This window comes from Sapajus apella, unplaced genomic scaffold (genome assembly GCF_009761245.1).
Source record: "Sapajus apella isolate SASKATOON/1434 unplaced genomic scaffold, GSC_monkey_1.0 scaffold14, whole genome shotgun sequence".
Lineage (NCBI taxonomy): Eukaryota > Metazoa > Chordata > Mammalia > Primates > Cebidae > Sapajus > Sapajus apella.
The window spans coordinates 7,439,176-7,466,455 of NW_022436954.1; the positions used below are offsets into that span (position 1 = coordinate 7,439,176).

Below are 27,280 nucleotides of genomic sequence, written 5' to 3' on the forward strand. Positions count from 1 at the left end.
GAGACGGAGTTTCACTCATGTTACCCAGGCTGGAGTGCAATGGCGCCAGCTCGGCTCACCGCAACCTCCGCCTCCTCGGTTCAGGCAATTCTCCTGCCTCAGCCTCCTGAGTAGCTGGGATTACAGGCATGCGCCACCATGCCCAGCTAATTTTTTGTATTTTTAGTAGAGACAGGGTTTCACCATGTTGACCAGGATGGTCTCGATCTCTTGACCTCATGATCCACCCGCCTCGGCCTCCCAAAGTGCTGGGATTACAGGTTTGAGCCACCGCGCCCGGCCTGATATTTCTTAATTTATAATTGAGACCATTTAATAAACCTGTGACCACAAACTCCAGTTCCTCCAGTGCCTACTTCCAGATCTCTATGGGTCAAGACTGGGCAATGCACAATGAGTGGAGCCGTGCTGGGCATTCTCTTCACTCTTATTCTTACGAACTACTTCAAAGAGCATGGGCATATTCTCCTTGCCATCTTACCAAGAATGAGAAGGGTGATTCCGTTAAAAACAGCACCAACATAGGTCATCAGCCACATGAAGACAGCCAGCTGTGAAGGCCAATGTCAAAAGGTTAAGCAGGAATAACCATAAGGCAAAATGCACATTAACTGATGTCATTCTCCTCCAGCTAATTAAGTAAGTCTGGATACATTTATTTAGTGATGTGTGACATGGATAACTTCAAATGAAGGTTCCCTGCTTGTGTTATTGATTTGAAGGTAAGTGAGAGAATTCTGTGGTTCTCTTAGGTCCAAAGACTAAAACTGCACTGCTACCAATTACATCACCTCTGTTCTGATGTTTGTTCCCCAGCAAAAGACTTTTTCTTTCTCTAATGACTCCTATCCCATTACAGAATGACTGAGATAAGCATATGTTCATTTCTGTCTGATAAAATCCTGTGTACTGCTTTTCTTCTGTATTATAATCCAGTCCCTGCTTTTTCTGTTTGATATTTCTTAATTTATAATTGGGACCATTTAATAAACCTGTGACCACAAACTCCAGTTCCTCCAGTGCCTACTTCCAGATCTCTCTGGGTCAAGACCAAAAGCTGCAGAAACAAACTAACCTTCAAGGAGTCAACCAGATCTTCTACCAGAAAGAGACGAATAATGAGTTTCAGGGCCCTGTTGATGTGCACCATGGCAGCATTCATGTAGTTATGGAAAGCTTCTGAGGACAGAGTAATATCTACGTCCAGGTAGGCTCTTCCAGAAGAAGAAACAACAGTCATACATTTGACATGGAAGAAGATTTTGTTAACACAGTAGTGACTGAGAATGTAAAATTGGTGCCCAGGGTGCATTTTAGAATCTGTAGGAGCATTTTTTTTGTTGTCATCAGGTCGGGTGGGGACACACTATCATCCAGTGGGCAGAGGCAAAGATGCTAGATGTCTGCGTGAGACAGTCATGCACAGTAAACTGTCCTATGTTTGGTGTAACTTTTACTGTCTCATTGCATATTCATGAATGTCAATCCATTTATAATTAAGAGCCCAGAACATATAAAAACAAGGAACCTTTTTTTCCCAGCAGTTTTAACATATCCTGAAATTTCTAAAACTGTATTTTGTTTATGCTAAAATTTAAGGTTTTCTTTTGAAACATTTTGGAAAACCACATTTGTATTTGTAATTAAGAGCCCAGAACACATAAAAATAAGGTCCTTTTTTTTTTTTTTTTAGCAGTTTTAATATATCCTGAAGTTTCTTAAACTATTTTGTTTATACTAAAACTTTACTGTTTTATTTTTTAAAAAACGTTTTGGAAAACCATATTTGTACTGACGATTATACAGATAGGTCCAAGTATCTTGACTTTTTTTGGTGTAGTCATGTCCAAGCAATTAAATACTGACTGAAAGACAGATTCTTTTATTATAAATAGCTATTTTATCATACCCTTATATCACAATTAGAATATATATTTTTAAAAAATTTAAAAAACTATGTGCCACTGCACTCCAACCTGAGCAACAGAGCAAGAGTCCACCTCAAAATAAATAAATAAAATAAATTAAAAAAATTTTTTAGGCCAGACTTGGTGGCTCACGCCTGTAATCCCAGCACTTTGGGAGGCAGAGGCGGGCAGATCACCTGAGGTCAGGTGTTCAAGACCAACCTGGCCAACATGGTGAAACCCCATCTCTACAAAAATACAAAAATTAGCCAGGTATGATTGCAGACACCTGTAACCCCAACTACTTGGGAGCCTGAGGCAGAAGAATCACTTGAACCCGGGGGTTGCAGTGAGCTGAGATTGCACCACCACACTCCAGCCTGGGCGACAGAGCCAGGTTCCGTCTCAAAAAAAGAAAAAGAAATTTTTAGAGATGGAGTCTTGTGATGTTGCCCAGGCTGGTCTCCAACTCCTGGCCTCAAGCAGTACTCCTGCCTTGTCTTCCCAAAGTGGTAGGATTACAGGCTTGGCAAATGAAACACTTTATCAGTCTGCAACACTAAGCAAAAGAAGGGGGTAAAAAAACCCACTAAGACATCAGAGCTTATTGCAAAATAGTAAAATTTATCCACTCATTCAACAATATTGACTTGTTAAAACTAATTTGTGTCTCACACCTGTAATCCCCAGTACTTTGGGAGGCTGAGGCCGGAGGATCATTGAGCCCAGGAGTTTGAGACCAGCCTGGGCAACATAGTAAAACTCCATCTCTAACGAAAAATAAAAAAAAATAGCTGGGTATGGTGCATGCCTGTAGTCCCAGCTACCTGGGGTGCGGTGGTGGGTTGAGGCAGGAGGATTGCTTGAGCTCGGAAGTTCAAGGCTGCAGTGAGCTGTGATCACGGTACTGCACTCCAGCCTGGGCAACAGAGCGAGACCTTTACTTAAAAAAGAAAAAACAAGACAGGTGCAGTGGCTCATGCCTGTAATCGCAGCACTTTGGGAGGCTGAAGTGTAAGGATCACTTGAGCCCAGGAGTTAGTGACCAGCCCAGGCAACACAGCAACATGTTGTCTCAAAATAAATAAAGAAAATAAAAAGAAAAAACACCACAATTTGCATTTATTATTGTTTTTTGAGATGGAGGGAGTGCAGTGGTGGGATCTCGGCTCATTGCAACCTTTGCCCTCTGGGTTCAAGCGATTCTCCCGCCTCAGCCTCCTGAATGGCTGGGATTACAAGCCCCCACCACCACGCCTGGCTAATTTTTGTACTTTATACATTTGAGACAAAGTCTTGCTCTGTCACCAGGCTGGAGTGCAGTGGTGATCTCAGCTCACTGCAACCTCTGCCTCCTGGACTCAAGTGATTATCCTGCCTCAGTCTCCGGAGTAGGTGGGATTACAGGTGCCACCATATTGAGGTAATTTTTTTATTTTTAGTAAAGACAGGGTTTCACCATCTTGGCCAGGATGGTCTCAATCTCTTGACCTCGTGATCCACCTGCCTTGGCCTCCCAAAGTGCTGGGATTACAGGCGTGAGCCACCACGGCTGGCCTATTTTTGTATTTTTAGTAGAGACAAGGTTTCATCACCATGTTGGCCAGGCTAGTCTTGAACTCCTGACCTCAAGTGATCTGCCCAACTCAGCCTCCGAAACTGCTGAGATTACAGGCATAAGCCGCCGCCCCCAAACTACAATAACATTTTTAATGCCACATAGAGTTGTAAATTATTCCTTCTATTTCCACCAAGAGAAAATACAAGCAACATAGGTGCGGCCAGAAAACTATTCTTTTGTAGTCCTGAGAGGTCACAGCAAGGTCTATGAAAAAACAACTTTTTAGAAACTGTCTTATAACTCAATCAGGACAGTTGCAGGTTGGCAAAAAACAAAAACAACAAAAAAACTGTCATTTGCTCATGTTAAAGTCAACATTGTTTATGGGGTAAGATTTTCAAGAGGAAAGTGTGAAGAAAACATTTGTTAAAGTTATGGCACAATCAGAAAAGCTAAAAATTGTATACTAGAGATGTAGTCAGAGAATCTACTGACTTCACTAAGACTTCATTAAGACTCTAGTATTAAGAAAACTAGTAAGAGATAAGGGGAAATCAGTAATAAACCAAGAGTGAAAACACTGAGACCTGATATTATCTTTTTTTTATTTATTTTTATTTTTTTATTTTTATTTTTTCTTATTTTTCTGTTTTTCTGGGAAGTTCACACTGAAAGACCTGATATTATCAACAGCACACACTCAACAACAAGATTCAAAGCCATTTTAAGCCTTACTTATGTGAGGGTTTAAACATACACTTCAGGCCAGGCAGAGTGGCTCATGCCTGTAATCCCAGCACTTTGAGAGGATGAGGAGGGTGGATCACAAGGTCAAAAGATCGAGACCATCCCGGCCAACATGGTGAAACCCCGCCTCTACTAAAAATACAAAAATTAGCTGGGTGTGGTGGCACTCGCCTGTAGTCCCAGCTACTAGGGAGGCTGAGGCAGGAGAATTGCTTGAACCCAGGAGGTGAAGGTTGCAGTGAGCCAAGATCACGCCACTGCACTCCAGCCTGGCAACACAGTGAGACTCTGTCTCCAAAAAAAAAATTAAAAAATAAATAAAACCATGCACTCAGGACCTCATCTAACTGAACACTGCTCTAGGTGCTCTGCTTTCCCTGCCCTGCTCAAGAATTTAGAGTCCTCTATGAAGGACTCCCTTCAAGGACTCCCTCTTTGAACTTCAAGTATCAGCCTTTAATTTGTCAAAAAGTTCTGGCTCCTAACTTGGCCACTTCTTAAGGTGATTTCAAGGTTTCCAGGGAATGCTTCATGCCACCAGTCAGCTGCATTAGGCCCCATAATTCATGATTTTTGGTCAGGTCTGAGTTTTATACTTATCGGCCTCAGTGAACCCTTTCACTAAAATGTAGACTGTTGCTTTTAAGACTTCAACTCACTTGAATGGATGACCTTCTTCTGACTTCTGTACAGCTTGGATGACAGACTTGTAGACCCTGAAGCTGATGGTGACAGAGAGAAGAGCCAGGATGAGGTAAGAAACCACACTGATGACACTGAAAGCTGCCAGGGAAAGCAGCATGATCAGTGTGGTGCCAAAGACAAACCCAGTCTTCTTCACATCTCGCCAGAAAATCAGATCGTGCACTGACAAAAGAAAAGGAAATACAAGTTATAAGAAAACCCAGAGCCACTATGTCTTGCATACCTGTGGAGCCTCACATTAGCACAGAAATACAGCTATGTCCCACTTCAAGAGAATCTGGTTTTGTTTTTTTAAAGAGATGGGGTCTCACTACGTTGCCCAGGCTGGCCTGGAACTCTGGGCTCAAGTAATCATCCTGCCTCCTCCTGAGTAGCTGGGACTACAGGTGTGTGCCACTGTACCTGGCTCTAAGAGAATCTTATAAATGAAAATCAAATTACGTCAGGGGTGATGACTCACGTGGCAAAAGGTTCTTCTGCTATACTGATTAGGTTTCAGAATAGGTTTATAGGCCGGGCGCGGTGGCTCAAGCCTGTAATCCCAGCACTGTGGGAGGCCGAGGCGGGTGGATCACGAGGTCAAGAGATCGAGACCCTCCTGGTCAACATGGTGAAACCCCGTCTCTACTAAAAATACAAAAAAATTAGCTGGGCATGGTGGAGCGTGCCTGTAATCCCAGCTACTCAGGAGGCTGGGGCAGGAGAATTGCCTGAACCCGGGAGGCGGAGGTTGCGGTGAGCCGAGATCGCGCCATTGCACTCCAGCCTGGGTAACAAGAGAGAAACTCCGTCTCAAAAAAAAAAAAAAAAAAAAAAAAGAATAGGTTTATAAAAACTTAAGAGCTTATTTCAGCTATGGGGGTATATTGGGGTAAAGAGTCATTTAAGTTAAATATTTTGCTGGGTGCCGTGGCTCATGCCTGTAATCCCAGCAATTTAGGAGGCTGAGGTGGGCAGATCACCTGAGGTTGGGAGTTCAACCCCGTCTCTACTAAAAATACAAAATTAGCCAGGTGTGGTGGTGCATGCCTGTAATCCCAGCTTCTTGGGAAGCTGAGGCAGGAGAATCACTTGAACCTGGGAAGCAGAGGTTGTGGTGAGCCGAGACCATGCCATTGTACTCCAGCCTGGGCAATATAAGCAAAACTGTCTCAAAAAAAAAAAGGTGGTGGGGGTGGGGAACGGGCATAGTGGCTCACGCCTGTAATCCCAGCACTTTGGGAGGTTGAGGCAGTTGCATCACGAGGTCAGGACATCGAGACTATCCTGGCTAACATGGTGAAACCCCGTCTCTACTAAAAATACAAAAGTTAGCTGGGTGTGGTGGCGCACGCCTGTAGTCCCAACTACTGGGGAGGCTGAGACAGGAGAATCACTTGAACCCAGGAGGCAGAGGTTGCAGAGAACTGAGATTGCACCACTGCACTCCAGCCTGGGTGACAGAGTGAGACTCCGTCTTGAAAAAAAAAAATTTTTTTTGGCAGAAAGAATGATAAAGCAGGTGTGGCAAAATCTTGCTGTTAACTAAATTAAGCAAACCATGCCTATACATTAGTTGGGTGAACAGACTATAAAACCAAAGCTAACTTTGGCCCCAGAGTAGAAACTGGGACAGGTGCAAAGAAAGTGGTTAATAAAAATAGACCAAACTCTATTAGTGCTAATTACACAGAAACACCAGTCTCCACGTTAATCTGAAAAGAATTCAGGAAGGATTATGGATAGGGGACCATATAATTGTCCAAGCCACAATACCCCCTCTCCTCCCCTTTTTGAGATAGGGTCTCACTCTGTCACAAGGGTTGGAGTGCAGTGGCACTATGACTGCTCACTGTAGCCTTTAAACCTGGGTTCAAGCAAACTTCCTACCTCAGCCTCCAAGTAGCTGGAACTACAGGTATGCGCCACTATGTCCAGGTACATTTTTTCTTTTTTGTATAGACAGGGTCTCAATATGTTGCCCAGGCTAGTCTTGAACTCCTGGCTTCAGGTGATCCACCTGCCTTGGCCTCCCCCCGTGCTGCGATTATAGGCGTGAGCACTGCCTGTACAAGCAGCAGTGCTCTAAAAGTGAGTGGGGGCCGGGCACGGTGGCTCATGCCTGTAACCCCAGCACTTTGGGAGGCCAAGGCGGGCGGATCACCTGAGGTCAGGAGTTAGAGACCAACCTGGCCAACGTGGCAAAACCCTGTCTCTACTGAAAATACAAAAATTAACTGGGCATGGTGGTGTGTGTCTGTAGTCCCAGCTAATTGGGAGGCTGAGGTGGGAGAATCGCTTGAACCCGGGAGGCAGAGGTTGCAGTGAGCCCAGATCACAGCATTGCACTCCAGCCTGGGTGACAGAGCAGAGCAAAACTCTGTCTCAAAAACAACACCAACAACAACAAAGGGAGCGGGGCTGGCTGGGCACGGTGGCTCACGCCTGCAATCCCAGCATACTGGGAGGCCGAGGCGGGCGGGTCACTTGAGGCCAGGAGTTCAAGACCAGCCTGGCCAACATGGTGAGAGACACCTGTCTCTACTAAAAATATAAAAAATAGCTGGGCACAGTGGCACATGCTTTAAATCACAGCTACTTGGGAGGCTGAGGCACGAGAAATCACTTGAACCTGAGAGGCGGAGGTTGTAGTGAGCCGAGATTGTGCCACCGCACTCCAGCCTGGGCGACAGAATAATATTCTGTTTCAAAAAAAACGTGAGTGGGGCACTATTAATAATTATGTCAGGAAATGGGTTTAAGTACAAGTACTTAGATTTTCCCAGGCTGGATGTCCTGAACCATAAGATCTAGTTGCCCAGGATGGTCCTGGTTTAAAGACACCTCGAAATCTCTGAGTGGTAGCTGCCGGCAATCACCTCTAATCTAGCAATGACATTACTTTTTTTTTGAGACAGAGTCAGGGTTTCACCATATTGGCCAGGCTGTTCTCAACTCTTGACCTCAAGTGATCTGCTCGCTTTAGCTCCCTAAAATGTTGGGATTACAGGTGTTAGCCACTGCGCCTGGCCAACATTATCTTTTGCATTTCAGTCTGTGAAGGCTAACTTCACCACAAATAGCTAGAGGACTTTGCTACCACCCACTCTCTGCTCTCAAGACAGAGCAGGGGCTTTGGAGTTGGAGATACATGGGTTTGAGTCCTGGTAATTTCTTACCATATCACTTTAACCTTTCCAAGCCTCCATTTCCTCATCTGAAAAATGAAGAAAATGAAATCTACTTCCTAGAGTTGTTTTAAGGAATACAGAAGGCTCAGACATTGTAAATGACATGCAGTCAATACTTTAATCCAAATGAGGTTAGCTCAGAAGACTGTGATTTGGGATAAAATGAACCTGGGTATGATTCAAGTTCACTTGCGGGTACCTAGTTCCTCGCCACATTCAGCTATACAACTCTCTTCTGAAACCATTTATTTGAAGACTAACCTTCCTAGAGCCAAAGAACCTTAACTTGAAACCAATAAAACACTATAAAAATATACTGATTGTACATAAGAAGTGATCACTGATTGAAAGAGTCTGGCAAGGGATGCAACTTACTAGGAGAAAGAAAAGCTATTGTGACTTCTGACGGGAACCCAGGAGTCCCAGATAGTGATGCTGCAAAGGACAGAAAGAATTGGGAGGCAACTCGGGTTCACCTGATTGAACTAAGAGACTGAACAGAAGAACTTAAAAGAATGCTGCCTGCTTAAGAGTGAATTCCTATAAGCAGGAGAATTCCTATAGTCAGAGTTTAAGTATATACACCTTAAGAGTTCATGTAACTACAAGAAAAGTTTCAACATAGAAGACTTAGAGGGCTGACATCATCAGTAGTAGAACAAACCGATACCATGTGCCTCTGGCCACAGTGCATGCACTGAGGAGGACACAACATCACTTCTATGGTATTCCCACCCAAAATATGTAACCTGCATCTAATAAGAAAACACCAGACCAACCCAGATTGAGAAATATTCTACAAAACAACTGGCCTGTAGTCTTCAAAAATATCAATGGTATGAAAGGCACAGAAAGGCTGAGGAAGTTACTTCTTTTAATCTTAATTCTCAGATTAAAGGAGAGTATGGAGACAGGATGAGGCAGAAAGTGTGATCCCAGACTCTGGATAAGGAGTAAACACAGCTATAAAGACATCATTGGTACAACTGACAAAATTTAAATGTGGACTATATAATTAATAAAAGTACTGTTATCAATGTACAATTTCCTAAATTACTGTTAAATTTCCTTAACAATAACTTTTGTTGTTTATGTAAAACAAACAAAAATGTTTTTGTTCAAAGGGAACACACTCCAAAGTAAGTGTAAAGAGGCAGAATGTTTGCAATCAGCTCTCAAATGGTTCAGGAAAAAAACATCTATCTATAATGAGAGGGAAGGAGTGATAAAGCACATGTGGTGGCCAAATGTTAACAACTGGTGAACTAAACTAGGTTAAGATTATACAGGAGTTCCTTGTAGCACACTTGTAATTCTTCTATGAATTAAAAATATTTGAAAGACAGGAAGAGAAAGCTTACAGGATAAGGATGGGACCCAGGGAGAAAAGGACCTTGATGTATATCAGAGAAGGAAAAGGGATAAAGGCTGGGCGTGGTGGCTCACGCCTGTAATCCCAGCACTTTGGGAGGCCAAGGAGGGCAGATCATGAGGTCAGGAGATCGAGACCATCCTAACACAGTGAAACCTCGTCTCTTAAAAAAACGAGGGTTGGGGGGCGGGAATAAAGAGGACAGGTGCCTAAATGCAAATCAAATTTCTACCTTTAGGCTGGGTACAGCAGCTCACGCCTGTAATCCCAGCATTTTGGGAGGCCAAGGTAGGCGGATCACTGGAGGTCAGGAGTTTGAGACCAGCCTGGCCATCATGGCGAAACTCAGTCTCTACTAAAAACACAAAAATTAGCCGGGCATGGCGGCGCACACCTGTAATCCCAGCTACTTGGAAGGCCGAAGCAGGAGAATCGCTTGAACCTGGGAGGTGGAGGTTACAGTGAGCTGAGATCGCACCACTGCACTCTAGCTTGGGCGATAGAGTGAGACCTCTGTCTCAGTAAACACCTTTGTGCAAGTTAGAAGAAGCTACACTGTCCTCATGCATGTTACTGCCATCTGCTGGAAAACTGTCATAAGAAATATTCAAACCTAAAAAGATTAAGTGTAAATGGTGCCCCTAGATGTGTGCAGTAAACAACCTGCGTAATAGTATAGGCCCTGGGCTCAGCCTTAAGATAAATGGTGAAATTATGATCTAGGATAGAAAAGGGACATACTGACTGAAAAGAGGTAACGGAGGAAGAGCTTGGAAAAGATGGTTCAACACATCAAGCCTCTGTCTGGAATGCTCTTCCCCAACTCCCCATGGCTTGTCCCTTTACTTCATTCAGGTCTTAGCGCAGGGCTACTTCCTCAGACACTGCCCACCCTAACCAACATCTCCCGCTTTCAGTTCCCTTCAACGGCTTTATTTTTCTTCTGAGCACCTACTATTTTATTTGTAACAGGCTCTTCACAGTTGTTACTGAATGTTTAAACATGGGGCCAAGCTAATGACCAAAAGATAGCAAAACCATTTATTTCCTAATAATTCCCCTTAAACTAGTCAACTTTTTACAAATGACTCTATTGACCACAGAAGACTAAGGGATTCCAAGTATAGAACACCAAAGGAAGGAAACTGGCATCGTTTTTGAAAAACTTTTCCCTCTCTAATACCTTGGAGAAAAGGAGGATGAAAAATATGAAGAAAAAGTGAGAAATGAGGCAGGTGCTAATAGTTTAAAATATGAAACCACTAGGCTTACACTAGTTCCTTTTTTTTTCTTTTTTGAGACAAAGTTTCGCTTTTGTTGCCAGGCTGGGGCACAATGGTACCATCTCAGCTCACTGTAACCTCCATCTCCTGGTTCAAACGATTCTCCTGCCTCAGCTTCCAGGGTAGCTGAGATTATAGGCACCTGCCACTATGCCCGTCTACTTGTTGTATTTTTAGTAGAGATGGGGTTTCGCCATTTTGGTCAGGCTGGTCGTGAACTCCTGACCTCAGGTGATCCACCTGCCTCAGCCTCCCAAAGTGCTGGGATTTCAGGTATGAGACACCACACCCAGCCCTCTAGTGTTTATTTCATAACCAACAAGAGGCTGCATGGTTTGTGTCCATGAAATTTTTTTTTCCTTTCTTTTTTTGGAAACAAGGTCTGGCTATATCACCCAGGCTGCAGTGCAGTGGTACAATCTTCACCATTGCAACCTCTGCCTCCTGGGCTCAAGCCATCCTCCCATCTTAGCCTCCTGAGCAGCTAGGACTACAGGCGTGCACCACTATGCCAGGTTGATTTTTCTATTTTTTGTAGAGACAGGGTTTTGTCATGTTGCCTATGTTGATCTCGAACTCATGAGCTCAAGCAATCCACTGACCTTTGCCTCCCAAAGTGCTGGAATTACAGGTGTGAGCCCAGCAGAAATTTTCTTTTCATTCTCTTCTATTTTCATTTACCTGTTCCAGCTACCTGAGTATAGTACAGTAATACACTAAATGACATGTGGACAACAAGGGACCACATTTGTGAACGTGGTCCCATAAGATTATAATACCATATTTTTACTGTACCTTTTCAATGTTTAGATGCACGAATACTAGGCATGTGTCACAACTGCCTACAGTATCCAATATAGTGTAACATGCTGTATGGATTTGTGGCCTAGGAGCAATAGATGATACCGTATTGCATAGGTATGTAGTAGTATACCTTCTAGGTTTATGTAAATTACCTATGGTATTTGCCCAATGATGAAATCACCTAATGACATGTTTCTCTGAATGCATCCCCCTGGTAATCAATGGAGAACTACTTTTTAAAACAGGAAATTCTTTATTTTTTAATGTATTGTCTTTACTTCCTTTCCCACCTTTACCTTCCTTCATAAAGTTTTTGTTTGTTTTCTGAGACGGAGTCTCACTCTGTTGCCCAGGCTGGAGTGCAGTGGCTCAATCTCTGCTCACCGCAGCCTCCACCTCCTGGGTTCAAGGAATTCTCCTGACTCAGCTTCCTGAGTAGCTGGGACTACAGGTGTGCACTACACAACTGGCTAATATTTGTATTTTTAGTAGAGACGGGGTTTGACCATGTTGGCCAGGCTGGTCTTGAACTCCTTGGCCTCCCACAGTGCTGGGATTACAGGCATAAGCAACTGCACCTGGTCTCTTCATCAAGTTTTATTAAGTGCCTATCATGTACCAGGCAAGTGCTAGCAGCCAGGAATACAACAGAACACTGAATAAGGCAAATGAAAACCTTACTTATGTTTTAGTGAGGGATGAAAAGCAATGAAACAGCTGGACATGGTAGCTCATGCCTGTAATCCCAGCACTTTGGGAGGCCAAGCCAGGAGGATCACTTGAGATCAGGAGTGTGAGACCAGCCTGAAGGGCAAAGACATGTTACGGATCTGACGATTAAAGGAGAAATTTCCTTATGAAACACTTCTATTTTCTCAACGAAAAGAAACCAAAGTTATCAGCTGGGGTGGGTCAAGTGGGTAAAGAAGGTGTGTGGAATAAGAAAATGATGTGAAATCCTTGTTTCAGAAAGTGTCTTAAAATTCTTAGAAGAAAATATGGTGCAAATCTTCATGACCTTAGGCTAGGCAATAGTCCCGTAGTTGTGACACCAAAAACAAAAATGAAAAAAAAAAAAAAAAAAAAAAAGATAAATTTGACATCAAGATTAAAAACCTTTGTGATATAAATGGTACCATCAAGAAAGTGATGAGAAAATGCACAGAATGAGAATATACTTGCAAATTATATATCTGATAAGGTATTTGTGTCCAGAATATATTTAATACATAAAGAATTAGATAGATAATTCAATGACAAAAAGGAAAATAACCCAACTGAAAAATAAGCAAAGGATCTGAGCAGACATCTCTCCAAAGAAGATATGTAAAGAGCCAATAAGCACATGAAAAAATGCTAAACATCATTAGTCATCAGGGAAATGCAAACTGAAATCACAGTGAGCCCACTAGGATGGCTATAATTTTAAAAAACAACAAATACTGGTGAAGAGGTGGAGTACTTAGAACCCTCTAAGTGGGAATGTAAAATAGTGTAGCTGCTTTGTAAAACAATTTGGGAGTTAATAAAAAAGTTAAATAGAGTTATGATATGACCCAACAATTCTATCTTAGATTGTAAATACCCAGGCAAAACAGTAGAGATAAATTTATAGTATTAAAGTACCTATAATTAGGCCAGGTACAGTGGCTCACACCTGTAATCCCAGCACTTTGGGAGGGTGAGGCAGGAGGATCACCCTTGAACTCCTGAGGTCAGGAGTTCAAGACCAGCCTGGCCAAGATGGTGAAACCCTTTCGCTACTAAAAATACAAAAATTAGGATGGTGGCGTGCGCTTGAAATTCTAGCTACTTGGGGAGGCTGAGGCAGGAGAATCGCTTGAACCTGAGAGTTGGAGGTTGCAGTGAGCCGAGATCACATCACTGCACTCCAGACTGGGCGACAGAGCGGGACTCTGTCTCAAAAAAATAAACACATAAATTTTTAAAAAGTATCTATATTAGTAAAAAAGACAGATCACAAATCAATGATCTCAGCTTCAACCTTAAGAAGTTAGAAAAAAAGCAACTTGGGTGGGGCACAGTGGCTCCTGTCTGTAATCCCAACCCTTTGGGAGTCCAAGGCGGGAAGATCACTAATTGCCCAGGAGTTTGAGACCAGGCTGGACAACATGGTGAAACCCTGTCTCAATAGAAAACACAAAAAATTACCTAGGTGTGGTAGTGTCTGCCTGTGGTCCCAGCTGCTCAGGAGACTGAGGTGAGGGATCACTTGAGCCCAGGAGGCAGAGGTTGCAGTGAGCTGAGACTGCACCACTGCACTCCAGCCTGGGCGACAGAGACCCTGTCTCCAGAAGAAAAAAAAAAAAAAGGGAAGGAGGGAAGAAGAGAAGAAGGGAGGGGAGGGAAGGGAGGGAGGACGGATGGACAACTTGAACCCAAAGTAAGCAGAAGGGAAAAAAAAAATCAGTGCAGAAAAATCAGAGGAGAAACTGACAAAACAGACAACAGAAAAATAATAGAGAAAAATCAATGAAATCAAAGTTGGCTTTTTGAGAAGATCAGTAAAATAAACACTAGCTAGACTGACCAAGTTAAAAAGAAAGAATATATATAACTGCCAATATCAGAAGTGAGAGTGGTCACATCACTACAGATTTTACAGACACTGAAAGAATAAAGGAGTTATTATGAACAATGTTATACTGGCTGGGTGCAGTGGGTCACGCCTGTAACTCCAGCACTTTGGGAGGCCAAGGTGCGTGGATCATCTGAGGCCAGGAGTTGAAGACCAGCCTGCCCAACATGGTGAAACCCCAACTCTACTAAAAATACAAAAATTAGGCCGGGCGCGGTGGCTCAAGCCTGTAATCCCAGCACTTTGGGAGGCCGAGGCGGGTGGATCACGAGGTCAAGAGATCGAGACCATCCTGGTCAACATGGTGAAACCCCGTCTCCACTAAAAATACAAAAAATTAGCTGGGCATGGTGGCACGTGCCTGTAATCCCAGCTACTCAGGAGGCTGAGGCAGGAGAATTGCCTGAACCCAGGAGGCGGAGGTTGCGGTGAGCCGAGATCTCCAGCGCCATTGCACTCCAGCCTGGGTAACAAGAGCGAAACTCCGTCTCTAAAAAAAAAAAAAAAAAAAAAAAAAATACAAAAATTAGCCAGACATTATGAACACCTGTAATCCCAGCTACTCAGAAGGCTGAGGCAAGAGAATCACTTGAACCTGGGAGGCAGAGGTTGCAGTGAGCCAAGATTGCACCACTGCACTACAGCCTGGGCAACAGAGCGAGACTCTGTCTCAAAAAAAAAAAAAAAAAGTGATACTAATAAATTTCAGATGAAATGAACCAATTCCTCAAAAGACACAACTATCAAAGCTCACTCAAGAAATAGACAAACTGAATAGCCCTATATTTATTAAAGAAACAAACTTAAAAAAAAAAAAAGAAACAAACTTTATAAAATGCTTCCTACACATAAAACTCCAGGCCCAGATAGCCTCATTAAGGAATTCTGTCAGACATTAAACAAGAAATAGTACAAATTCTATATGAATTCTTCCAGAAAAATGAAAATACTTTCTTTTTTTTTTTTTTGAGACAGAGTTTTGCTCTTGTTACCCAGGCTGGAGTGCAATGGCGCAATCTCGGCTCACCGCAACCTCCGCCTCCTGGGTTCAGGCAATTCTCCTGCCTCAGCCTCCTGAGTAGCTGGGATTACAGGCACGCGCCACCATGCCCAGCTAATTTTTTGTATTTTTAGTAGAGACGGGGTTTCACCATGTTGACCAGGATGGTCTTGATCTGTTGACCTCGTGATCCACCCGCCTCGGCCTCCCAAAGTGCTGGGATTACAGGCTTGAGCCACCACGCCCGGCCCAAAAATAAAAATACTTTCAAACTCACTTTATAAGCTCAGCATTACCCTGATTCCAAAACTAGACAAATAAATTACAGAAAAAGAAAACTACAGATCAATATCGTTCATAAACACAAACGCAGAAATTCTTTTTTTATTTTTTTGAGGCAGGGTCTCACTGTGTCACCCAGACTGGAGTGTAGTGGCGTGATCTTGGCTCACTGCAGCCTCTACCACCCAGACTCAAGTAATCTTCCCGCCTCAACCTCCCAAGTAGCTAAGACTACAGGCAAGTACCACCATGCTCAGCTAATTTCTTTGTATATTTTGCAGAGGCAGGGTTTCACTGTGTTGCCCAGGCTGGTCTTGACCTCCTGGGCTCAAACAATCTGCCCATCCCAGCCTCCCAAAGTGCTGAGATTGTAGGCATCAGCCACTTGACATTTGTGTGGGGCTTGCAAAAATTCTTAACAAAAATTTAGCCAACTAAACACAACAATAAACAAACAAAATACTACTACATCATGACAGGTGTTTCTTTTGGCAAAAATGCAATATTTGCTTAATATTCAATAATAAAATAATTCTCCATTTTAAATTCAACCAAGGAAGATTCCATAATTCACCATATAAACAACTAAAAAAGAATAACGACATGATCATCTCACAAGACACAGAGAAAGCATTTGAGAAAATCCAACATTCATTCTTGATTTTAAAATCTCAGGAAACTAGGGAAGGGAAATCCCTCAACTTGATACAGGGAGTCTCCCAGTAACTTAAAGCTAACATCATACTTACTGAAAGAAGGCAAAAGTTCTCTGCCACCACTTCTGTTCATGTATTTAAAGCTTCTAGCCAGTTCAGTAAGTCAAGAAAGACAGACCGGGCACAGTGGCTCATGCCTGTAATCCTAGCATTTTGGGAGGCTGAGGCGGGTGGATCGTCTGAGGTCAAGAGTTCCAGACTGGCCTGGCCAACATGGTGAAACCCCGTCTCTACTAAAAATGAAAAAAAAATTAGCCGGGCATATGGCCAGGGGCAGTGGCTCATGCCTGTAATCCTAGCACTTTGGAAGGCCAAGATGGGTAAATCATGAGTTCAGTAGTTTGAGACCGGCCTGGCCAACATGGTGAAATGACACTTCTACCAAAAATACAAAAAAAAAAAAAAAAAAAGGCTGGGTATGGTGGTGGGCGTCCGTAATCCTAGCTACTCGGGAGGCTGAGGCAGGAGAATAGCTTGAACTCGGAAAGTGGAGGTTGCAGTGAGCCAAGATCACGCCACTGCACTCCAACCTGGGCAAAAGACTGAGATTCTGTTGCAAAAAACAAACAAACAAAAAACAAAAAATTAGCTGGCTGTGGTGGCGTGCTAGTGTACTCCCAGCTACTCACTCACTCACTCAGGAGGCTGAGGCACAAAAATCGCTTGAACCCGGGAGGCGGAGGTTGCAGTGAGCTTAGATTGCACCACTTCACTTCAGACTGGACAAAAGAGCGACACTCCATCAAAAAAAAAAGTGTGTGTTGCGGGGGGAAAAGAAAAAGAAAAAAGTAGGCAACCAGATCGGAAAATAGTAAAACTGTCTTTACAGAAGGCATGATTGCTTATGCAGAAAATCTGATGGAATCTACAAAAAAAAGCTACTAGAACTAATAAATAAGTTTAGCAAGATTGCATAATACAAAGTTAACATACAAAATCAATAATATTTCCATATATTAGTACTAACCATTAGAAACTGAATTTAAAATAACATTTAAAATAGCATAAAAATGGCCGGGCGCGGTGGCTCAAGCCTGTAATCCCAGCACTTTGGGAGGCCGAGGCGGGTGGATCACGAGGTCAAGAGATCAAGACCATCCTGGTCAACACGGTGAAACCCCGTCTCTACTAAAAATACAAAAAATTAGCTGGGCATGGTGGCGTGTGCCTGTAATCCCAGCTACTCAGGAGGCTGAGGCAGGAGAATTGCCCGAACCCAGGAGGCAGAGGTTGCGGTGAGCCGAGATCGTGCCATTGCACTCCAGCCTGGGTAACAAGAGCGAAACTCTGTCCCAAAGAAAAAAAAAATATATAGCATAAAAATATAAAATACTGGCCGGGCACAAAGGCTCACGCTTCTAATCCCAGCACTTTGGGAGGCTGAGATGGGCAGATCACCTGAGGTCAGGAGTTCGAGACCAGCCTGACCAACATGGCAAAACTCCATCTCTACTAAAAATATAAAAGTTAGCTGGGCATGGTGGTGCATACCTGTAGTTTCAGCTACTGGGGAGGCTGAGGCAAGAGAATCATTTGAACCCAGGAGGCAGAGGTTGCAGTGAGCTGAGATCATGCCACTGCACTCCAGCCTGGTCAACAGAGCAAGACACCGTCTCAAAAAATAAATAAATAAATAAATAAATGCCAGGCACAGTGGCTCACACTGTAATGTCAGCATTTTGGGAGGCTAGGTGGATCACTTGAGGTCAGGAGTTCGAGACCAGCCTGACCAACACGGTGAAATCTCATCTCTACTAAAAATGGAAAATTAGCCAGTGTGGTGGCGCACGCCTGTAGCCCCAGCTACTCAGGAGGCTGAGGCATGAGAATCACTTGAACCCGGGAGGCGGAGGTTGCCGTGAGCTCACAAGATCATGCCACCACACTGCAGCCCGGGCAACAAGAGTGAAACTCCATCTCAAAAAAGTAATAAATAAATTAAAATATAATAAAATATAATAAAGATTATTTTACCCTTTAATGCTTCCTGGTTTCCACTTGGCCATGGATCCCCACCTAGTAAAATACTTTATCCCCAGCTTTAGAGTTAGTTCAACATAGAAATGACTCTGGTTCCAGACTGCCTCGGTTTATATTCTCTTCCATTTGCCAGCTGTGTGATTTTGGACAAGACATTCAATCTCTCTGTGCACTGGGTTCCTCATTTGTAAAAGAGAATAATACAATCTCTACCTCACAGGGACGTTGCCAGGATTAAGTGAATTAATGTGTAGAAGTGCTTAGAATACTGTTGATTAGATAGTAACACAATGTTAGCCATTATTATTGACTGACAATCTCTGCTATAACAGAAAATTTAAGAATTGAAGTTAAAGTTAGCTATAGAGCAACAAGATTTTTTTCCTTTCCTCTTTGTTGGCAGTAAGATACAAAGAAATTAAAGGTGGCTCATGACTGTAATCCCAGAACTTTGGGAGGTGGAGGCTGGAGGACTGCTTGAATCCCAAGAGTTTGAGACCAGCCTGGGCAAGATAGTGAGACCCTGTCTGTATTTAAAAAAAAAAAAAAAAAAAAAAAGGGGAGGGCGCAGTGGTTCACACCTGCAATCCCAGCACTCTGGGAGGCCAAGGCAGGCAGATCACGAGGTCAGGAGTTTGAGACCAGCCTGGTCAACATGGTGAAACCTTGTCTCTACTAAAAATACAAAATAAATAAATAAATAAGCCAGGGAGCAGAGGTTGCAGTGAGCCAAAGGTTGCAGTGAGCCAAGATCACGCCACTGCACTCCAGCCTGGGTGACAGTGTAAGACTCTGTCTAAAAAAAAAAAAACAAAACTAAGATGGGGAGATCAGAAAGGGCCTTATTAACCAAATCTATTTTCTATGTATAAACCTCCATATAAGCTTTTCTATGAAAAAGGATTGCACTATCAGAACAATGATTGAATAGAGTAGTGTGTAAAGGATATACGGAGGCAGAGGACCAGGAGGTAAAGCCAGTATGATTTATCACCTATGGGGCAGACCAGACCAGCACAGAGTATACATTTGGGAGTTATCAACATGCAGGCGGTAATTTGAAGCTGCAGAAACAGAAGAGATCACTTTGAGGCATCTCAACACCTCAAATTCCACACATCAAAGAAAACATCATCTTTGAGTGACACTCTTCCCTGATCAGAAAATAGTTCTACCAGCCACTCAGAAACCCAAGACAAATACAGAAATAGGGTTCATTCTTCCTTTTCCCTTATCAACTACACTCAATCAGGGCTAAAGTCTTTTCTTTTCTTTTTTTTTTGAGACAGAGTCTCGCTCCCATCTCAGGCTGGACTGCAATGGTGTGATCTTGGCTCACTGCAACCTCTGCCTCCCGGGTTCAAGCAATTCTCCTGCCTTAGACTCCCGAGTAGCAGGGACTACAGGTGCTTGACACCACACCCAGCTAATTGTTTGTACTTTTAGAGATGGGGTTTCACCATGTTGGCCAAGAAGGTCTCGATTTCTTGACCTCGTGATCCGCCTGCCTCGGCCTCCCAAAGTGCTGGGATTACAGGCAATGAGCCACCATGCCCGGCCAAAGTCTATCTTTTTCAATCTATCAGAAAAAATAAAATCTTTTGATTAAGAGTCTTAAACATTTTTGTTACTTAAATTTACCTTCTATGAGCAGACTCTTTAGAGATGACTGTCTAAGTCAGTGGCTCTTGGCTGGGTGTGAGATGGGACAAAGGACAGATGGGGAGTAGGCCCTGACTCCTGGGATGGTGCATGTCACCTTTTTCAAGCTATGAACAAATTATTGCTTGATTCTGATGTGTGTCAGGTAGAGAATCACTACTGAAGAGAGCCACTGATATTGACAGGGAATGTCCTTTTTACTGGGTGTGCTATGTGTATCTTGGGTGTTCTAAAACAGAAGAGAGTAACGTGAGGCAATGGGCTAACAAACTGCCACACTAGTGCACAACCTTATAAAGACAGAATGAAGCCTTGGTGAGTCTCTTCCTAAGGTCCTACAGGGAAGTGACCCAAGCTAGTTCAACAGGTACTTGAAAAATAAAAAGCCAAAAATATTCTCAAAAGAATGAAGTCAATGTTCCCTTACTTTTCAGGTTATAACTTTATCTTTAATATTATACCCCTTAAAATTTTTTTCATTTAAAAGACATTACTTTTTTCTCTTTTCATGATTCACTACATAAGTAAAATTACTAATTTCTTCATTATATTATATAAAACATCTGACAAGGAATATCTGCACCAAGAGTGTTTATATTGCTGGTGGAATTACGAGTGATTCCTTCATTTTATTTTCCAAATTTTCTGTAATGTGGCCATATTACTTTTATTTTAAAAACCTGAAGGTGCCGGGCGCGGTGGCTCAAGCCTGTAATCCCAGCACCGTGGGAGGCCGAGGCGGGTGGATCACGAGGTCAAGAGATCGAGACCATCCTGGTCAACATGGTGAAACCCCGTCTCTACTAAAAATACAAAAAATTAGCTGGGCATGGTGGCGTGTGCCTGTAATCCCAGCTACTCAGGAGGCTGGGGCAGGAGAATTGCCTGAACCCGGGAGGCGGAGGTTGCGGTGAGCCGAGATTGCGCCATTGCACTCCAGCCTGGGTAACGAGTGAAACTCCGTCTCAAAAAAAAAAAAAAAAAAAAAAAAAAACCTGAAGGTATTTATTTTAAAATTTTATTCAATTACCTATTTCTTGCCCGTGTTATTTAGGATGCTGGCTGCAGTACCCATGTTACACCCGAAGAGGGTGCTAACATATTCAGTGGTAATCTCGGGCTAAGGAAAAAGGAAATCAGTCTTGTGCCATTTCCAGCAGGAACAGCAGTAAACCTTACTGATTCCTTACCCATTAGTTTTATTACTGAATTTGGGGAAGACTCTTGTTTTCATTCTAACCAGTCATTCCAAAAGGTCAATTGACTTTACTCTCCCAAGTATACATCTCAAAGGTAGAAAAGAAGAGCTGTTCAAACCTTTAGTCTGAAAAGGAACAAATGTGAAATAAATTTCAAGGTTTAGTAGTCTTATCAGCTTTACCTTCTTCTTCTTTTTTTTTTTTTTTTTTTGTAAGACAGGGTCTCACTCTGTCACCCAGGCTGGAGTGCAGTGGTGTGACTATGGCTCACTGCAGCCTCGACTTCCTGAGCTCAGGTGATCCTCCTGCCTCAGCCTCAAGTAGCTGGGACTATAGGTGCAAGCCACCATGCCTGGCTAATTATTTTTTTTAAATTTTATGTAGAGATGGGGGTCTCAATTTGTTGCCCACACTGGTCTTAAACTCCTGGGCTCAGGCGATCTGTCCTCCCTGGCCTCCCACACTGTTGAAATTAGGGGTGTGAATCACTGCAGCCAGCTACTTCATTTTTTAAGAACAAATAAAACTCCAAATCAAGGATCTGTACAATACATTCCACCTTCCTTGCAACCGTTTCTCAAAATTTGTCAATATATAACACATCTCTAAGAACATTCAAAAATCCCTGAAATACCTAAAAGAAAAAAAAAAAGGCCAAGCTTTATGACCTCAAAAAGGAAACTGTTAATAAAGGGGAAACAGGCAGTTAAGCTTTCTTATGAACAATTTATGTAAAGACAAAGATGCAGACATTTTTACATAGATTATTTCTTTGGTTACTCTCACATTAATAGTTATAATAAATGAAGCCACTTTTAAGTTGCAAAAGAGATATCAGGTGATGTGTTTGTAAACTCAGATCCAAATTTTGTGGCTGCAGAAATGGGTTAATAATCTGCTCTGCTACAGATTTATCCTTGACCAAAGAAATCCACCCCAACCCCCACCAAAAGGCACAGAAAGATCATTGACAGGATACAAAGCTGTCACTGTCAAAGACACACATACTTTTGGCCACAGATAAGTCTGGCAGCAGGCCAGAGAAATATGTAGAAACCCCTTTCAAACTAACATGCATCTCACACTCTCAGAAAAAATAGTTTTTTGTTCATTAAAATAACCTACCATCCCCTTTGCCCTCAATTTCAGATTTATAAAACAAAACAAAATGGCATTGTCTACCCCTCCCCAAGTGAATAGTATGGATCTAAAAATGTGAACTTTTGACCTTAGTTACCTGTTACCTAATGAGTATTTTTCTTTCTTTCCTTTTCTTTTTTTTTTGGAGACAGAGTTCCGCTCTGTTAATCAGGCTGGAGTACAGTGGCGTGATCTTGGCTTTCTGCAACCTCTGCCTCCTGGGTTCAAGCAATTCGCTTGCTTCAGTCTCCCTGATAGCTGGGGCTACAGGCACTGCCACCAAGCCCTGCTAATTTTTGTATTTTTAGTGGAGATGGGGTTTCACCATGTTGGTCAGGCTGGTCTCGAACTCCTGGCCTCCCAAAGTGCTGAGCTTATAGGTGTGAGCCACCGTGGGTCATCAATCTTTAGTTTTATGGTTAGTACATGCTGTGACCTAAGAAATCTTTGCTTACTATGTAATGAAGATATTTTTCTATGCATTCTTGGAAAGGTTTTTTGGTTTTAGTTTTTTTTTTTTTTTTTTTGAGACGGAGTTTCGCTCTTGTTACCCAGGCTGCAGTGCAATGGCGCGATCTCGGCTCACCGCAACCTCCGCCTCCCGGGTTCAGGCAATTCTCCTGCCTCAGCCTCCTGAGTAGCTGGGATTACAGGCACGCGCCACCATGCCCAGCTAATTTTTTGTATTTTTAGTAGAGACGGGGTTTCACCATGTTGACCAGGATGGTCTTGATCTGTTGACCTCGTGATCCACCCGCCTCGGCCTCCCAAAGTGCTGGGATTACAGGCGTGAGCCACCGCGCCCGGCCCGGTTTTAGTTTTTATGTTCACGAATCTAACTCATTTTAATTATTGCACATCATGTGAAGTTAGAATTGTGGCAGGCAGAATTCTAAGATGGAGCTGGGCATGGTGGCACATACCTGTAATCTCAGCTACTTGGGAGGCTGAGGTGGGAGGATCCCTTGAGCCCAGGAGGCTGCAGTGAGCTAGGACTGCTTACACTGCACTCTGGCCTGGGCAGCAGAGTGAGACCCTACTGCAGAGAGGGAAAAGAAAAGGATTCTATGACAGCTTCCAAGACTTCTCCCTTGTTGTGTCCTGTATAACTTTCCCCTGTCCCCAAATGTGGGCAGAACCTGTGAATATAATGGGACAGTCATTCTAATTTTTGCATTTGAGTTATATATACAGACATTCCTTGGTATCTGCAGGGGATTGGTTCCAGGATCCCCAAGGATATAAAAATGCATGGAAGCCCAAGTCCCTTATATAAAATAGCATGGTATTTGTACATGGTATTTGCATATAACCCAGGCACATCTGTTTGGATACTTATTTATTGATTTATTGATTGACTGACAGTCTTGGCTCTGTCGCCTAGGCTGGAGTGCACTGGTGCAATCTTGGCATACTGCAACCTCCACTTCCCAGGTTCAAGCAATTCTGCCTCAGTCTCCTGTGTAGCTGGGACTACAGGCAAATGCCACCACATCCAGCTAGCTTTTTGTATTTGTAGTAGTGACAGGGTTTTCATCATGTTAGCCAGGATGGTCTCCATCTCTTGACCTCAAGTGATCCACCTGCCTTGGTCTCCCAAAGGGCTGGGATTACAGGCGTGAGCCACCATACCCAGCCCTGTTTGGATACTTTAAGTCATCTCTAGACTACTTACAATACAATACAAAATTGCTGTTATATTGTATTGTTTATTTATATTATTATTATTTTTGAGATGGAGTCTCACTCTTGTTGCCCAAGCTGGAATGCAATGCTGGGATCTTGGCTCACTGCAACCTCTGCCTCCTGGGCTCAAGCAATTCACCTGTTTCAGCCTCCCGAGTAGCTAGGATTTTAGTTACACGCCACCACACCCAGCTAGTTTTTGTATTTTTAGTAGAGACGGGGTTTCACCATGTTGGCCAGGCTGGTCTTGAACTCCTGATCTCAGGTGATTCCCCGCCCCCCATATCAGCCTCCTAAAGTGCTGGGATTACAGGCGTGAGCCAACATGCCCAGACTTTATATTATTGTTTTTTCTTTTCTATTTTCAATCCTAGGTTGGTTGAACCCAAGGATGCGGAACCTGTAGAATGCAGAGGATTGACTATGTAAGATTCTCCTGATGGCTCTGAAGAAGTAAGCTACCATGTTGTGAGAGGGCCATGAGGTTACGACCTGTAGGTAACATCTAGGAGCTGAGCATGACTCCCACAGCTGACATCCAGGGAGAAAGAAAGTGGGTATCTCCTTCTACAACTTCCAGAAACTGAATTCTGTCAACAACCAGCCGGCTTAGAAACAAAGAGGTCCCTGAGTCTCAGATGAGATCACAACCCTGGTGAGACCCTGAGCAGGAGGATCATGCCTAGAATGCTGACCCATGAAAGCTGCGAGATAATAAATTTAAGTTGCTAAGTCTGTGGTAATTTGTTATTTCTGGGTTCTCTGTTTCTTTACTTGTAGACTCTTGTCAGTACCATATGGTCTTTATTATTGGAGTTTATTTGAGACTGAGTTTTGCTCAGCCACCCAGGCTAAAGTGCAGTATTGCGATCTCGGCTCACTGCAACCACTGTCTCCTGGGTTCAAGTAATTCTCCCATCTCAGCCTCCCAAGTAGCTGGGATTACAGGTACCTGCTATCATGCCTGACTAATTTTTGTATTTCGGTAGAGACAGGGTTTCACCACGTTGGCCAGGCTGGTCTTGAGCTCCTGACCTCAGATGATCCACCTGCCTCAGCCTCCCAAAGTGCTAGGATTACAGGGGTGGGCCACCATGCTCGGCATTACTGGAGTTTTATAATGTCTTTAAGTAAATGTTCCAAGTTTTCCAATTTTGTTCTTTTTAAAAGACTGCTTTAGATTTGGTAGGCTCTGTGCATTTCCACAGAAATTTTAGAATTGGATGGGCGCTTCAGCTCACACCTGTAATCCCAGCACTTTGGGGGGCCAATTCGGGCAGAATGCTTGAGCTCACCAGTTCAAGACCAGTCTGGGCAACATGGCAAAACCCCATCTTTACTAAAAATACAAAAATTAGCTGGGTGTGGTGGCATATGCCTGTAATTCCAGCTACATGGGAGGCTCAGGTGGGAGGATGGCTTGAGCCCAGGAAGCAGGGGTTGTAGGAAGTCGAGATTGTGCCGCAGCACTGTACCCTGGGTGACACAGCCAGACCGTCCCCCCCCCTAAAAAAAAAGAGGGGAGGGGAGAAAGAAAAACAGAAATAAAGAAAGCAAAAAACAAAAAGACTGGTTAGAATACAGGACTTTGAATTGTCTTGAATCCATAGGTGAGTCTGAGTAGGACTAAACTCTTAACAATGTTGAGTCTTCCAATTCATGAACATAGCATCTCTCTCCTCTTGGTCATTCTTTAGCTTCTCTCTCCAGTGTTTGGTAGCTTTTAGTATTGTGGTCTTAAATACTTCTTTGGTTAAATTTATTCCAAGTATTTTATGCTTTTGGTGCTATTGTAAATGGAACTACAGTACTTATTTAAAAAATTAATTTTCTAGGTGGGGCATGGTGGCTCACACCTGTAATCCCAGCACTTTAGGAGGCTGAGGTGGGTAGATCACTTGAGGTAGGGCGTTTGAGATCAGCCTGGGCAACATGGTGAAACCCTGTCTCTACTAAAATTATAAAAATTAGCCAAGTTTGGTGGTGCACACTTGTAATCCCAGCTAGAGGCAAAGGTTACAGTAAGCTGAGATTGCACCACTGAACTCCAGCCTAGGCAACAGAGCAAGACTGTCTCAAAAAAATTTTTTTTTAATTTTTGAATTTTGCTATTAATATATAACAACAAAATTGAATTCTGTGTATTAACCTAATTATCTGCCTTGTAATCCTGCTAACTTCACTTATTAATCCTAAGAGTTGTTTTGTGGCTTTCTTAGGATTTTCTATGTAAATATTCATGTCATCTGCAAATTAAGACAGCTTAACTTGGCCGGGCACGGTGGCTCACACCTGTAATCCCAGCACTTTGGGAGGCCAAGGCGGGTGGATCACGAGGTCAAGAGATCGAGACCATCCTGGTCAACATGGTGAAACCTCGTCTCTACTAAAAATACAAAAAATTAGCTGGGCATGGTGGCGCGTGCCTGTAGTCCCGGCTACTCGGGAGGCTGAGGCAGGAGAATTGCCTGAACCCAGGAGGCGGAGGTTGCGGTGAGCCAAGATCGCGCCATTGCACTCTAGCCTGGGTAACAAGAGCGAAACTCCGTCTCAAAAAAAAAAAAAAAAAAAAAAAGACAGCTTAACTTCTTCTTTTTTCAATCCTGATTCCTTGCATTTCTGTTTATTGCCGTAATTCAGTGGCTAGGACCTTCAGCATGGTGGGTGGGTGGGCAGGGGTGTGCGTGTGTGTGTGTTTTGAGACAGTCTCCCCCTATCACCCAGGCTAGAATGCAATGGCCTCCAGCATGATGTGTTTGTGTGTTGAGACACAGTCTCCCTCTATCACCCAGGCTGAAGTGCAGTGGTGTGAGCTCAGTTCACTGCAACTTCTGCCTCCTGGGTTCAAGTGATTCTCCTGTCTCAGCCTCCTGAGTAGCTGGGATTACGGGCGTCCATCACCATGCCTGGCTAATTTTTGTATTTTTAGTAGAGACGAGGTTTCACCATGTTGGCCAGGCTAGTCTTGAACTCCTGACCTCAAGTGATCCGCCCACCTTAGCCTCCCAAAGTGCTGGGATTACAGACATGAGCCACCATGCCTGGCTGTTTTGTTTTGTTTGAGACCCAGTCTTGATTTGTCACTCAGGCTGAAGTGCAGTGGTACAATCTCGGCTCACTGCAACCTTTGCTGTTGAGTTCAAGAGATTCTCCTGCCTCAGCCTCCTGACTACTGGGATTACAAGTGTGTACCACCACATCTGGCTAACTGGTATTTTTAGTAGAGATGGGGTTTCACCATGTTGGTGAGACTGGTCTCAAACTCCTGATCTCAAGTGATCCGCCTATCTCGGCCTCCCAAAGTGACCTCCAGTATGATGTTGTATGCAAATGGTGAGAGTGAACATCTTTGTCTTGTACCCAATCTTCAGGGGAAAGTGTTCAGCATTTCAGTATTAAGGATGATATCAGCTGTAGTTTTCAGCAGATGCTGTTAACTGAGGAGATTATCAGAAAAAGATGTTGCC

At 43.3% G+C, this 27,280-nt stretch overlaps 1 protein-coding gene across 4 annotated transcripts in view; it reads right to left on the reverse strand.

Moving 5' to 3' along the window:
- RTN3 (reticulon 3) overlaps positions 1 to 27,280 on the reverse strand; it is a 78,674-nt gene that overhangs the window by 8,019 nt on the left and 43,375 nt on the right. For all 4 annotated transcript variants that reach the window (XM_032283043.1, XM_032283042.1, XM_032283041.1 and 1 more), the window contains 3 exons: positions 4,875 to 5,082; positions 1,076 to 1,214; positions 482 to 551 (listed from right to left, as the gene is read on the reverse strand). In XM_032283043.1, coding sequence (XP_032138934.1) covers positions 482 to 551; positions 1,076 to 1,214; positions 4,875 to 5,082 — 417 coding nt within the window. The remainder of the gene's footprint in view (positions 1 to 481; positions 552 to 1,075; positions 1,215 to 4,874; positions 5,083 to 27,280) is intronic.